At 31.8% G+C, this 15,426-nt stretch overlaps 1 protein-coding gene across 1 annotated transcript in view; it reads left to right on the top strand.

The window, feature by feature from the left end:
- Nucleotides 1-14,160, top strand: part of LOC126834102 (protogenin B-like) — a 41,667-nt gene extending 27,507 nt beyond the window's left edge. Inside the window, exons 3-18 of the mRNA XM_050565789.1 lie at nucleotides 2,837-2,936; nucleotides 7,563-7,716; nucleotides 7,781-7,849; nucleotides 7,942-8,183; nucleotides 8,265-8,407; nucleotides 8,480-8,639; nucleotides 8,717-9,085; nucleotides 9,154-9,309; nucleotides 9,574-9,765; nucleotides 9,844-10,001; nucleotides 10,151-10,292; nucleotides 10,378-10,636; nucleotides 10,701-10,831; nucleotides 10,894-11,081; nucleotides 11,177-11,704; nucleotides 11,781-14,160. Of these exons, the coding sequence (XP_050421746.1) occupies nucleotides 2,837-2,936; nucleotides 7,563-7,716; nucleotides 7,781-7,849; nucleotides 7,942-8,183; nucleotides 8,265-8,407; nucleotides 8,480-8,639; nucleotides 8,717-9,085; nucleotides 9,154-9,309; nucleotides 9,574-9,765; nucleotides 9,844-10,001; nucleotides 10,151-10,292; nucleotides 10,378-10,636; nucleotides 10,701-10,831; nucleotides 10,894-11,081; nucleotides 11,177-11,704; nucleotides 11,781-11,969 (3,180 nt within the window). The 3' untranslated portion in view covers nucleotides 11,970-14,160. The remainder of the gene's footprint in view (nucleotides 1-2,836; nucleotides 2,937-7,562; nucleotides 7,717-7,780; nucleotides 7,850-7,941; nucleotides 8,184-8,264; nucleotides 8,408-8,479; nucleotides 8,640-8,716; nucleotides 9,086-9,153; nucleotides 9,310-9,573; nucleotides 9,766-9,843; nucleotides 10,002-10,150; nucleotides 10,293-10,377; nucleotides 10,637-10,700; nucleotides 10,832-10,893; nucleotides 11,082-11,176; nucleotides 11,705-11,780) is intronic.
- The last annotated feature ends 1,266 nt before the right edge of the window (nucleotides 14,161-15,426 follow it).

Here is a 15,426-nt window from a genome sequence, read left to right as displayed (position 1 = left end):
CGTCTTGGACAATTTACCGATGTAAATTCGAAATGGAAATTGTCTATGAAATCCTATTAAGACTCGAGAGCACGCCACAATAAATTTGTTGACACGTGACATAGACAAAACTCGAACCGATTTGTAAATGTATTCCTTTTGACTATACATGCATATAAAATTATAGAACGTGATTATTATCAACAACGGAGATCTTTTGGTATATTTTCAGTTGTACGTACCTTTTACTTTTAAGGGGCTTCTACAACTGCGTACTAAACAACGCATTCTACTTCAAACGTGTACTGTTCCTAAGAATACTGCGAATTAAGTTTTGAAAAAATATTTTAATTCTCCATAACATTTTCAAGGCATAGTTATAAAAATTATTTTTTGTTTATTAATTATTTCAGTTTAAAAAAAGTTAAAAATTTCAGTTTTTTTGCATTGAAATAATTAATTAACTAAACATAATTTTAAAACTGTGCCACGACCGAAGCCTTGAAAATGTTATGAAGATTTCAAATGTTTTTTTTCAATACTTAAGTAGAGTTATTCTTAGGAACAGTACGCTTCAAGTAGAAACATATGGCTTTGTACAAAAATAGATTCTACATGCGTACATGCTTAAGGTACATGGTACCTTAAGCCCAACAAACGATTCCTTATGAAATATCCATACTCCGCAAACGAGGCCAACTTCAATAATTATTATTATTAATTCCAAACGTAGATACGCAGTTTTGTGTTTATTTTCAACTTTTGTTTACACTAAATTCGGGTTTATGTTTAAGTAGCGCGCGGGTGCGATAACGTTATTGTATTTACTTAGTAATTAAAAAAAAAAGTAATTCATAGATAATGGCGTTATCATTTGAGACTTGATTTCCATTGGTGGCTTTTCATAATACGAGTATAATGAATGGGTTGTTATTATAATGCAATTATTTCGCACAAATAGGTTTTAATCCCACGATAATTAATAACCTCTCCTTCCTCATTAATATTTATGTTCACAACTCAAACAGTGACAGGTTAGGTTGGGATAAGTAGAAAATTAAGCGTTTTTTTTTGTCACAACTCTTAATGTTCCTTTGTTTTCGTTTTGTCAAGATAAAAGTTTTAAACTTTTAATTAAAAATACCAAATTAAGAAGTTATCTCTTATTTGATCTATGACTACATATATTAACATAATTTCTAAGTAATTTCGCCTTATACTAAAACAAATCTAAGAAGTACATTTGATAGAAACTCACTGCAGAAACCCCGTTTGAAATCATTGTTTTAAAAAACAATTCTTTTCAAATCTAATTATTTTTTGTTATTTTCTTAAATGTAAAATATATTTCAATGTCTACAACTTTTTATTTTATCAGAGGCTACTCGGTCTGAACCCAAAATAGGGGTCACATTATCTAATTTACAATGGAGGGGCCGGCTTTACCTTTTTAAATGTTCATTGCATTCTGTTATGAAGTCTCTTGTTCCCCTCCACATCCTGGATATTCATTACCAAAATTGTTTATTTCTCTACTTACTCTTCACCCTAACTTCCTACTCCAATCTCTCTTACCTTGATATATAAATTTATCTTCCACCCTTCTTTCGACATTTCCAAATCATATCTATTTTTTCTCATTTTTCTTGCTATGGCCGCAAACTATCTAACATGTACCACGTTATTACATTGCTACCCTCTCTCCATCGGAATTGTTGGAGATACAAAGAAAATGTCAGCGTTAAGGCCTAATGGGGCCAATCAAATTAAATTATTTTATAAAGACATTACGTGTATATATTTATTACAAAAAACATTGATATCTCCATACTGCCATTTTGTGAATTAATAATATAATAAAGTGGGGATATGCAATAACTTGGTATATTTAAAACGTGGCCTCGCTATACAATATACTTTATTATTCTATTCACAAAACATCTTCTTTATTTCTTTTTTCTTGCATAACTGATCTTCAAGTCTGATAATAACGTGTTCATTGCGAGAGGCTGTATTTGTTTTGTTTTACTTGGAACTTGCGAGTACTCCATGCTACTAAGTTTTAAGAGGGACAGAAAGGCCAATATTTTTACTAATTAAGAATTAAACGCAAGGTCCAAGTTTTCTACCAAACAGATTTTAATTTTTTATTTGTTTGGAGGTTCAACATTTACTCTATGGGATTTAAAAGGTCGAATTGTAATTTTTGTTTTAAAAGTTTAAATATTGTTAATTTTTTATGAGTTTTCGAATAAATAAACTACAAAATCGGTGTCTGAGGCCCTTTAAAAAAATTCAGAAAGTGACTTCTACAACATTATTTTTTTACCAAGCCTTTGCAGTAATTCAGATAAAAATAACTTAATAAGTTATGTGACTAGAGACTTAATATTCATTTACTCTTAAATAAGTTGCCATATTCGAAACGGTGCCAATGTCGTCAAATTAGGTCAAATATCGGCTCCTATTGTTCCTTAATGAACAACTCTTTCCGTTTGGCCTTAAGGGTAAAGCATTGTGATGATACTTGCTCTATGCAGCGTGGTAGATTTGCGTGTAATTTGCTTGAAACCCGTATAGCGTATGTGTTGTTTAGCTTCGTTCCCAAGTTGTAAAGGTATACCTATTCATTTTTTTTTCATATTGTTTATTTTTATTTGTGGTTACAAACTCGGCTTGCGTTTAGCGAGTGTGAACAGTTAATATATTTTGGTTCATTTGTTTATCGTTCGCTGCAACGATGAACGGTTTTTTGACAAATGCGTTTTGGAAAAAAAAAACACCTTTATTTGTTATAATTGTTTAGCATATGACTGCGGAATGTTTATTTATATGGGGCTTCTTTTTTGGTTTGCAGGTGGTAAACAAAAAATCCGGCGACGCAGGATCCTATAGATGTATAGTACAAACGCCCAACGGCGCTGTTACCTCAAAAACTGTGACATTGCGAACTGCAGGTAAATACAATATTATATTATTTTGTGTACACTTAATTCTCCGATTCTCCTCTTGTTTTATTTTACTTAGTGTGTAATAATTATTATCGTTGCCACGGCCGACGAATCGCGCGGGATATTTGAATTTGTCGTATTAACACTTTGTGGAATAAACCATTGAACCGTATACTTGATCCTGGGTCGTTCACCTTGACGATGGTGACAAAATGTACATTTGTACAGAGAACCCTATTTGAGAACCGTGAAATTTGATTTAGAGTACGGAGAAAAATCCGTAGAACAGTCGTCGGTATTCTTGTATTGTTATTAGATAATTTCTGGAAAATAATAGAATTGCTGTTTCGTTTTATTATTGTACTACTCTACTATGTATTATTATGAGATACAGTAGGAGTACACACGACGGTTGCATTTAATAATAATATATATTTGTTAGTAGTATGGTCCGCGTTTGGGATTTATGTTGTTTGAACACCAGTACTTGGCATTTTTACCCGGTAACAGATATTTTGTACTCGGAACTCCTCGCATTATTCGTGTACTTAGAGTGAATTTATATACGTATATAAATTTGGTAAATAATAACTTTTTACTTTGTCAAGCACGGTCTGAAAACCCATATAACAATACTGAGCTATACGCAATATTATATTATATACAATAATGATTTATTATTTATTATTGTTATTCCAGTAACTGCTGTAAATTGTATTTCGTCGGTTAGCTGCTTATTTATTTTTTTTTCTCTGTTTGTTTATCGTCGAGTTTGTGCATTACAAAGTTTTCTTAAAAATGTTTTTGGAAAAAAGAACTGTGTTGCGTTTAAAGGATCCGTTCGAGTGTAACGTCGTGGCTTACAATTCGATCATCTTGTTCGCGGAATTCCTTTTTATTTTCAAATGAAAAAAATTAAATAAACGTGTGTGTGTGTACTTCAATATAATATTTGTGAAAATACGTGACATCACGGATTATGAAATAAATCATTAATGGAATGGCCCAAAACAAATTACTAGGTGTAATACGTGACTGCTAGATTTGACGTTTGGGGTTTGCATTGATTGTTATGTTACAAACGCCTGTATGCTTTTATCACGTGATTGCCCTCTGTAAGGTTTTTTTTTATTTTTCAAAAACCTCAATAGCTTTTTTGATTTAATTTTTTTGAAAAAACGTTGTGCGTAAAAAAATGTAATTTCAAGTTTATAACGTGTATATGATATTATAAAAGTCTTGCACGACAATACAATGATTACAATAGTGTCTAAATATAGCCAGACGTGTCCACAGTGGCCAAGCTAAGATATATATCATCAAAACCTAATCGTTTTTGTTATTTTTCGAGTCGAGTAAATTATTGTGTTGATGATGAATTTTACAGGAGAACTTTTTCTTTTCCGTTTGATCCCAAAGTCGGTTTCTTATTGTTCTAAGGCTTCGACCGTTAAAATTTGTACAGAAAAAGAAAAATGTCTGACCATTTTAGTGCAGGTACCTTTAGTGTGTGGGATACACGGAATGTATATAATAATATAAAGAAGTCGGTCAGAAACTGGTTAAAAAGGTTCTCATGGTCTCGGACACAAAATGAAATACACATATTTGTGAAACCCTCGTATTTTATCTGAATATCTCTAATGAATAAATATTTTCTAATCGTATATATTATATTATATGCTCGGTTGCATTAAAACGCATTATGTAAATGCGCTTTGTTATACTATGTCCACCAATAATAATTTCTGGTCACGAGCTGCTGTGTTTAAAAACAGGGTTCGTTAAACCTCTAATGAACGCGTTTATTAAAAAAAAATAATCTTGTACTAGTTTCGAATCGTCTTGTAAGATCATTCATCAACAACATGTTGGTGTAACTCGAAATGACATTCATGGGAAACTCACAATTATGTAGAGGAGAGAAATCATTTTTTAAAAAATCGAAAATTATAATAAAACAACATACATAAGTTATAAAAAGAAAATAAAGACGAAAGACATGGAATGCTTCTACAAAATAATTTATTTACTTGAAAATTCGCACGATAAATCATCTTATATGTGAACATTTTGAGTAAAGATTTTAGTAATTGACGTTTCTTCATTTGTGGACGAGTCGCGATGATTAGAGACTTGATGAGTGTTATATGATATTCGCCATCCGAATTTAATCGAAAATTTTATATTAACACCATTATCCGTTTGAATTAATTACGTTTGTAGCAATTACAAAAAAATGCTCGCACCATAACCACTTGATAGACCGACGATTTTCTCATTATTTTTTTTTTTAATTTAGTCAAGATAGATTATTTAAAATATCCTACAATAATTATTGCGTTCTATGAAGTGTGTATGACTGTACAAGAAGATATAACGTGATACAAGTTGGTGATTCACGTTCTTAGTAGAAAACCTATGAATAAACCTACTGGATATGTGAATCCCAGATACGTCGTCAAAAATATATAGGAAGCCGTCGTTTATTGTACTCGAATAGGTTTAGAGTCAAGGGAGAATAAATTAGAGGGGGGGGGGGAATGACTTTAAGGGGATTGCATGCGGTTGGTTTTTAAGGAGTTTTGTATAGGCAATATTTAAGAACAAAGTGGTTTTAATAAATTTCGATCATGTCAATTAATTAACCGGTTAATTTGTATAAGCTTCATGGTATTATTTTTAATTTAAATTATTTTGTCTATGAGTAAAAACCATTTTAGTTAATATAACATACTTTTTTTGTTCCATCGCACATGCTGAACCAGTGATTCGATAAGTAATCTGAAAACAGATTTGAATTCGTCATGAAGTTTACTTGTGATCGGTCAGGGTACTTTTTTGATATCTTATTCCTACTATGTATAAAACACGTTTGAGTATTATACAAAATTTCAGATTTTAAAATCAAATTCGGAAAGGGTTAAAATTAAAAATTGAAAAAAATTCCCTGACCGATCATAAGTAAACTTCATGGCGAATTTAAAACTGTTTTTAGATTGCTTATCGGATCACTGGTTCAGTCTGTGCAATGGAATAAAAATGATGTGTTTTGACTGAAAAAACCGACCGCATGCAATCCCCTTAAACCCGGTTTTAATATTAATAATTAAGTCTGTTTGTCAAGAACTACGACTAGAACAGAAGTTGTGTGCTTGTTCTTTCTAATCGGGCTTAAAGGTGGTTGGCACCACCTGTAGAGTGGTTCGTGGATGTACTATGCCTCTAAGCTAAGGAAAAGGGGAGTGTTATAATAATTGTTGAAAATGCATACATATATTATAACAATTTCACCGTCTGTTCGGCGTGTAATCGAATCCTCGTTTTGCATATTTTCGGTACCCAATAGTTACGCAAGTGCACGTTCTTTGGATTTTTGTTTTTCCATAGCCGTAGTATAGGTCTCATTAACAGCAGTTGCCCATTAATTATCTCTGTCTGTTACACGAGCGGTAAATAAACAAAACCCGGCACACGAGGCACACCGAGTGAGGCCGGAGAGGTCACGGGTCTGTAGGTATTATTATGACTGGAAGTGATAACATCGCTCTAAAAAAAAAAAATAAAAAAAAAAAATACGTTTCCGATGCCAAGCGATGATATAAAAATTACAAAAAAAAAATCACTATAAAAGCAATAATATATGATATGTGCGTCGGTTGGTTTTGGGGGTTATCAAATAGAGATTTTTGAAATTGCCTCCAATTATTATTGTAAGTCTAATTTTCAGACTTGGAGAATTTGTGTGTGTTAACGACCGTCGCACAATTTTTTTTTACATCATAAAATAAATTACTGGTTTGTTAATAATTAATTATTATTAAACATCAATCGAGGTCGTTATTCGTAGATCACATTAAGTGCCCATAAGTCATTTTAATTTAATTAGCATACAAATGCGTTCATCTATGGTTGTGTACGATGATTTAATTGATCTCAGATTGATTGTCGGTCGAATCTTTTTGTCTGTTAGTTACACACAAAGCCTAGTGTATAAATTTTAATTTCTAAATCGTTTTTCTCAAAATCATTAATCGAATATCGCAGCGAGGTGTTGTGTGTTTTTCAAATATGCGCTATATTGTAGTAGTCAATAATAACAATAATAATAATAAACCAAATGTTTGCTATGCGATTTGTTTGTAAACGGTTATTATTTCAGTAATTTGCCCGACGGGAAAATCGGAAAATTCTCGATTGGCCGGTTAGTATTTATTCAACAGACCAAACTGTATAATATATGTTTCCTTTAAAAATAATTTTTCTATTATATAATTTCTAGTATCCAATGTTGTTTGAGTTAATTATCAATTGGTTTGTATACGTATATTCTTATATTTTGTTTGAAAATTTAGTTTTCGAGATTTGTTTTCTTTTTTAAGAAATTCCCAATTAAAAAAAAATTATTGTGCAATTAGCGCCTCCTGCAAAAAGGTATTGATAAAAACCATCCTTGTATTCAAAAACGGTGTCAATGTAATGATATTTGCGATGCAAATGATTACCGCCTGTCACAAGTGCTACTCGATGGACAGAGATTTGGAGATTTTTGTTGTTCTAATTTGACCCTAAAAGTTTAATAAATTACAAAGTGTGTACGGTTTAGTTAATTTTTTTTTTGTTTTGTTTCAGTTATTCACGATTTTAGTTTGTCACCATCTAACGTAACGGTTAGTTCAGAAGCTAGTCGGGCTGCACTTCGGTTTTCTTGCTCTGTCCATTCTGTACCCGAAGCGAAAATTATTTGGTTAAAAAATGGGGTTGCAGTGTCTGAAGACGATAAAAGGTAATCAAACTGAGTAAATAAAAATATTTTTTTACTAATTTTGATCATTATTTGTAACGTTTAGGTTTATAACTACGATTCCCGGTGTACTGTATATAAAAAAGGTTGTCGATAGCGATGATGGAGAATACAAGTATGTGCACAGTAGTTGATAATAGCATTTCTATTTAAACCATTTATACTTTTTATTGAAATCACTAATTATTTATTAAATCCTTTGCTCAGATGTGTTGCAAAAAATCAATTGTTAAACAAAACAAAAGTAAGCGCCCCCGGTTACCTTAACATTGAAAAGATGAAACCAGGGTCTTCAGATTCTCAATCGAGTATACAGCCATTGGCGTTTATATCGCCTTCGATAAAACCGGTCATTCAGTTTGTGACTATGGGCGATAATGTATCATTTGAATGCGCTGCCACGGGCGTGTCATCTCCTTTGCTCAACTGGTCGTTTACATCTTCGACAGGTTTGCAAACACATTAAATGTTAATAGTATTGACGACGATTGGTGTGCACCTGCATAACTGTGTGAACTATTTTTTATTAGGCAACAAAAACAGAGTTATCCTTAAAGAAGACGAAGCCGTTAGTATTTTGAGTTTGACCAATGTCAGCGTCAAAGATTCTGGCACTTACACGTGTCACGCGTTTCAGACTATGACAGGGTGGCCGGACTTCCCACATGCTCAAGTAAAAAACTATTGAAAACTATTTTACATTATACAGTAGTGTGTTAATTTGAATTGAAATGCGCGTACATAGGTTTTCCGATTGGAAGTTATGACGCCTCCTACTATTGTCACTAAGCCAGAAACTCAAACCGTGCCCATAGCCAATACGATTCGCTTTAGATGCAGCGCCGAAGGAAATCCAACGCCTAACATAACGTGGTATCACAATGGCCAACTTTTAAAACCGCACGGTGAGTACTGCACTAATATAAATTGCAAATTTTACTATTGTTTATTTGTATGATTATTTGATTGTTGCATGCATTAGGTCGAATCAAGCTCAAAGATAAATATTTATTAGTAAGTAATACGGTATCAAACGATTCGGGTGTCTACCAGTGTTTCGTGTCAAACCAGTACGGGACGACTTGGGCTGGCGCGGTATTTTCCATTAGTTCGTCACCATTCGAACCGGCACCGCCGATAAACATAAGTTGTCGCACGTTGTCGTCGACCGAAATCCAGGTGTCTTGGCGAAAGTCGCCCACCGACATAACCAACGATCCACCAATCATAATTCGAGATGAATCTTTCCAACTTACGCCTTCTCATGTTGGAGCTCCGTCATCCGCCGCAGCGTCTATCGACACCACCAGCAGAGTCGTCAGAGCGTACACGATACATTACATGCCAACTGGTAATAAATAGTTACCTCATTTTGCGCTTGTTATGATACAAGATTGATGTTATTATATACTTTTGTAGACGGCGGAGAAGAAGCGCAAGCAGTGAGCGTAAACCATTCTATAGTTGTGGAAAAATTGAAACCGTACAAAAATTACACTTTTTACGTACGGGTGTACAATGGTAAATCTGGTTCTGATCAATCTGAAAAAGTAACGTGCAAAACTCAGGACGGAGGTATACATATATTTTATGTCATTCTGTATAATATCCTGAGTAGCCGAGAAATTTTTCAAAAATGTATGTTAAACTTTAACGATGTTACATTTTTTGTTGTTTTATGAACTTTTTTCTCAAAAGGTTTATTTTTGTTACCTATTAAAATATTTTACATATTTTGCTTTTAATAAACATAAAAACAATTTTTGCTTTGCTACTCTTGGGATACGTTAGTTGTTTTATTGTTGAATTTTATTTAATCCATAATTGTGTATATTTCAGTTCCACAAACGGTACCAGAGTTAGCCGTCACTACGCTTAGTCCAGTATCGTTGCTCGTCGAATGGTCTGCAATTCAAATAAACTTATCTAATGGAGTGGTCACTCAATACCAAGTAATGTGGCGCCGGTACCACGGTTCTTCTAATTACATACAAATGTTACCCAAGAACGTTTTACAATACACAATAACAGGTACTTTGTAATAAAGAAAACTTGAAATGTTTTGGAATAAACATCATATTAATTAATGACTGTTTTTTTTTTTTTTAGGACTCAAATCAGGAGCACAGTACGAGGTTCAAGTGTTAGGCGTCACGCAAAATGGTTTACCTAATTTTGATTTTTCTTGGCAATTTGTCGAACTACCCGAAATTAATCCTATTCTACCTATGCCCATACTAACTTACGAAGTCGGTAAAACAATAAAGGTTAGTTGTATGTTTATTGGTTACGGCTAAAGTGCAAGTATAAATAACGTGTGTTTTATCTCGTAAACACGTTAATGTTGTCACATTTTTGTAATGTAAAAATAGCATATTATATTATTTAATAATATATTTTTTTTTAATTTGTTTAGCTTTCGTGGCATACCAGCGAACCTTACATAAAATTTGACTCGTACAAGCTAATGTATCGACTTTCCAATCAAACAAATCAATTTGTCATGACGGTTAAATCATTCAGGCCGGACATCAATCAGCATACAATTCACTTCACGAGTAATGGGACATTTTACTCATTAAGTTTTGGGAAGAATTTGAATTTTGAAACTAAACAATAAACTATTTTTTTTTTCTCAATTAGATTCCATGGACGTTTACGAAGTATTATTGAATTGTGTGTCCGATAGTGGTGAAGGAGAGTCTGTCTCTACAACCATATCGGTGTTATTGGAAATACTATCTCCGCCGACTCAAATAGAAGCCATTGCGACTTCCGTGTTCACTTTGAATTTGTCTTGGGTTCCTCCCAGCACGGATGATCCAACATCGCTGTTATATATTATCTCATACAGCGGGTTGTCCAATGCTTCGCAAAATTCAACTACAGTCACAACTGATCTGTAAGTATCACTAACCGATTAGTTGATCACGATAGCTTAATTACCAATGTTTTTGTAAAATTAGTGGCGCATCGTCTTTTGAAATCACCGGTCTTAAACCTTACACTCTGTATGAAATCAAAATTTCCACCCAAGACAAAAACAATCGTAAAAGTGAATATAGTCAAAAAATACAAATACGAACACTCCAAGGAGGTAAAAAAAATATTGTTAAAAATTGTTATTACAACTATTCAATTAAAACGTCATATTTTTAGTTCCCGGCATCGTAGAACAAATTGTATCTCAATGGATAAACACCAGTACCGTTCGTATCAGTTGGGTAGAACCTGTAAAACCCAACGGCATAATTATGGGCTATTACGTGTCTTATACGTCTGAACTGAACATACCGCTCACATCTTGGCCACAGTTGAATGTATCGCGAAATAAATACTATCTAGACGTGAGTAATAATAATCGACTTTTTTTAAAATATATAATATTGTAAAAATACCAAACTTATTACTTATTACTTTTTTTTTTTGTAAAAATTTAAAGCTGTGCGATCTGAACAACGATACAAGATACTTCTTCATGGTGCGTGCCGCTACCGACGCTGGTTTTGGACCGCAGAGCGGAATATTTTCTATTGAGCCGCTGTCTGCCGTGAAAGATTCATCGAACAAGTCTGTCCATCCGAACGAACAACCTGCAGTGTACATGGAAGACGACCAGTTGCTGGGTATAGTTATCGGTTGCGTGATCGGCGTTTGCTGTATATTGATTTGTACTACGAGCATAGTGCTTAAACGACAGTGCATGAAAGCCGAACGAATCCGAGTGGTGCAACAAAACGCGTTGGCCAACGACGTGGCTTCCTGTCCGCTGCACATACAACCGATCGCCGTTGATAACGTACAACACGAGGAGAGCGTGCCCTTGAACGATGTCCACTACATCTCGAGGCACGGCGACAGCAGGAGTCGATACCCGAACAACATATCCGGGATGTCGTTGCCTCTCTTGGAACAAAGCAGCTTTGGGGAACACGACCTGTCGAACATGCACATAATTGAAAATCCCCAAGTAAATTGATATTACCTTAAATATATTGTTTTTCAAATGCAAATTTTATAGGGAGATGTTGTTGTTATTGTTACAGTGTACGATCGATGTGGAAGGCTACGACGTGGACAGTTTGTTGAGCGAATCAGCCGAAGGCGGTGCCGGTACCGAAGAATCTGGTTGCAGCGACCAGTTGGCCAAAAGCCAAAAGGGCGGTGATTCGAGTGTTATCGACGATGGGTTTCACGAACACCTCGAGCCAAATAAAGTAACAGCTGTCAGGTGATTGTATCCAACAAGAACAACGTGTATACTTTGTGCCAAAACGTGTGCTATGTGGGCTCCTGAAAAGTTCACGAAGGTATTTTTTTATTTTTGTTCACGCTGAGAACAAAAAAAAAATCACTTCGACAACCGTGCCTACGCTTTCGACTTCTCTATGAATCGGATTATGCAGGAAATGTAGACGAAAACATTGTACGTTGATACGACGGATATCGGTTACCTTAATCTGTTTTTCTTTTGTTATTTTTTTTTTTAAAAATTGACTGTTTGAAATTATTCTTGTTAACCAACCATTCTTACTTTTTTCGTTTTGTTTTGTTTATACATAATGGATATTTTAGTATCTCGTAACAAAACATATTTTCATTTTGTTTGTTGTTTATTCCAAGCTCTTTATTTTCATAAGACCTATATAAGAACTTGTGTTCACACATTTTCGTATCATTTATGGACACGGAAAATTGTGCAAAATGTGTATAAAAATAACAAGCGATCCTACACGAGTCTTTTTTTAAAAATAGATTCAAAATCATCTCGGTTCTCTAAATCATATATTATAATAACAAAGTGAGATTTGTACAAGTGTTAGTTTGATATACAATATTGTTAATTTATTTTATAAGCGTTTTCTTAAATATTATTTATTTAGAGGATGTCACCTGACCTCAAAAATATAGTACAAATAAATATATATATATATTATGTAACCTAAATGTACATTTTATGATATAATTAAGAACTCTACCAAGTATTTTTTTTTTTATTTATTTATTTACTTTTTTTTGGTGTGTAGCTTATTATTGCCATTCAAAATCGTTTGTTCCAATTTCTTTAAAGTTTTATTGTGGCGTCATTTGCCGTAGAATGTTGCTAAATTAAACAATACAAATTTTTTTTAATCATACATTTTGATCGTACCACGTCTGCGTCGGGGTTTACTTTCAAAGTACATCACAACTCATAAATAAGCAACTTGTTGTGTATTAATGGCATCACAAACAATAAAAATAAAAAAAAACCTTATTAAGTTAATTTAGCACATTCGGCTAAGGTGTTAAACATTGTTGATAAATTATATTTATTTGTTTTTCGAACGTACAACTTACAATTTATACATAGTTCCTATTATCAATTAACATTTTTTTTTTTTTTAAATAAAAGAATTGCAACAGAACTTTTTCTTATTGAGATTTAACAATGGATCTCAAACGGCGGTAAGAATCGAAACTGTTCTTTTGTAGTCTTAAACATATTATAATAATATACACATAAGAGTCAATTACATTTTATCGCTATTGATTACGCATTATTTATTAATATTCTAAATGGTATAGACATTTGTTCCCTTAAACACACATTCCAATTATGTTTTTATTAATACATTTTTTTTAAATCGGTGTACTTAGTAGTATGTTATATTTCTGTATATTATTTAGTATTTATAAATATGTATTAATTACATTTATAAACGAGTACAAAGTATTTTTTTCCTGTTAAGTTTTATTTGCCACCACCATTTATTTGTATCGATACTTTTATTTTATACCATTAAATTAAAAAATAATCCACACTTTTTGGACTATTAATAACTATGTTTATAACTTATACTCTGTTTGAACTAAGAAAACGGTCGTAAACAAACAACTTACTGATGGCATTCAATTAGTGTAACAGTTTTTTTTTTTTTTTTATTATTAGTTTTGACGACACCTTTGTACCTGATAGGATTAAACAGCATTTAAAAACAAAACACTTACTTGTATAAAAATCAGTCGGGGTCTCTGTTACGAAACACGGGGTAAACGCTATTATTGTTAATTATTATTAACTTGTACTATATAGTATATGAATACAATATGAAGGTTTATATGTGTATTCTAAGATTATTTTGTTAATGGTAATTTTTATTTAAGGAAGGAGAAACTAAAATGTAATTTTTCGCTGTAATGTAAAAACTATATTTGCACTCGATATTTGTTTTCGAATAAACTAAATTTAATGTTTTTGGTGTTCACTGTTGATCAATGTGTGTAAAAATATTATTCAAAAGTATATGTATATTATATATGTTTATTTATTTTTTATTTTTGGTATACAGTGTTTAAAACAGTAATAACGCGTGTTAAAATTATTATTCTATTCGTGTTATTGATCAACTATAAGGTTCGGTCGCGGTCATTTTTTTTTTTTTTTTTTTTGAAGTATTTTTGTACAATACATTTATCATGTTAACGTCGCGTAACATTTGAAAACAAATCGAGGCACTTTGGGTAGCTCTCAAATAAGTATACTGGTTGAAAAACTCTAGTTATAAGTAAAATAAAACAAGCTCATTTATTAAGGTGCTTTTATAATAAAAAAAAAAATTGTAACAATATACAATTTATTGTTTTGTTTGTTTATAAATGTTTTTTTTTTTTTTTTAAGGAAAAAAAAAAGAATTATTTATCGTAATTGTAATTATATATGTTTAATAAAGTATATATATATATATATACAATGCATTATAATAACACATACAAAGACTGCAGCCACAAACCAATTAAAAAGTATTAATTGAAATATTAATTTTTATTTTGTGTAGTGGTTAACAAAGTCTATTTAATAAATCCATTCCATTGAAAAAAATAAATTTCTCTAACACTGATATTTAATAGTACAAATTATTTTTATATTTATGTTGATTATTTATTATTATTACTATTATGTTTTTTTTTTTTTATATATATGTAATGAATGAGCATTAAATCTGGCTCACGTACCAATATATTGTTATTTTATATTTTTGTTATTTACAATAAACTAAAGTTATAAGCTATGTTCTATTATAAATAGATTCTCTCAAAATCACATTATCCCAAAGCAATAATACATAATTGTAACGACTTCTGTGAAATTGTTTTTTTTTTTTTTTTTTTTAATTGATTTTAATGTCTTGTAAAATTGGTTTTGGGATATTTTTGAGGTTTATTTGTTGTATTATGTTTAGCTACACTTTAGTATTATGTTTGTTCAAATTTGGTATCAAAAAAAAAAAAAAAAATTGTATATTTATATTTACAGATTAATATACATTTTCTTTTACCTTGTTGGAAATTTAGCAAGTCGTTGCAGTTTTGTTTTATTATTATTATTTAATTATAATTGATATTATTATTACTATTGTCTTAATTTATGTTGATTTACTTATATTTTTTAATCAAGTTTTTGTTCCAATGTGTGTTGTACGTGTACTTCAATTATATTTTGATGAAAACTGAAAATAAACACATGTTTTTTAAACGAACTGGTAGCTTTAGTTTTTAGTCAATGAAGAAGGACTACATTGTTTTCGTGTTGTATAAACTTGACTAAACTGGTGGTTTTTCTGGAAATTTTATTTTTGATTGGAGCTTATAGTAACAACATGTTTGTCCTAATTTACCAAAGTCTGAGATGATATTTTTTTCAGGTTTCAA

This window comes from Adelges cooleyi, unplaced genomic scaffold (genome assembly GCF_023614345.1).
Source record: "Adelges cooleyi isolate 19-005CV unplaced genomic scaffold, UGA_ACOO_1.1 ACOO_flye_CR_arks_rails_tigmint_CR_PRNA_21, whole genome shotgun sequence".
NCBI classification, from domain to species: domain Eukaryota; kingdom Metazoa; phylum Arthropoda; class Insecta; order Hemiptera; family Adelgidae; genus Adelges; species Adelges cooleyi.
This window is presented reverse-complemented; position numbering and strand designations above follow the sequence as displayed.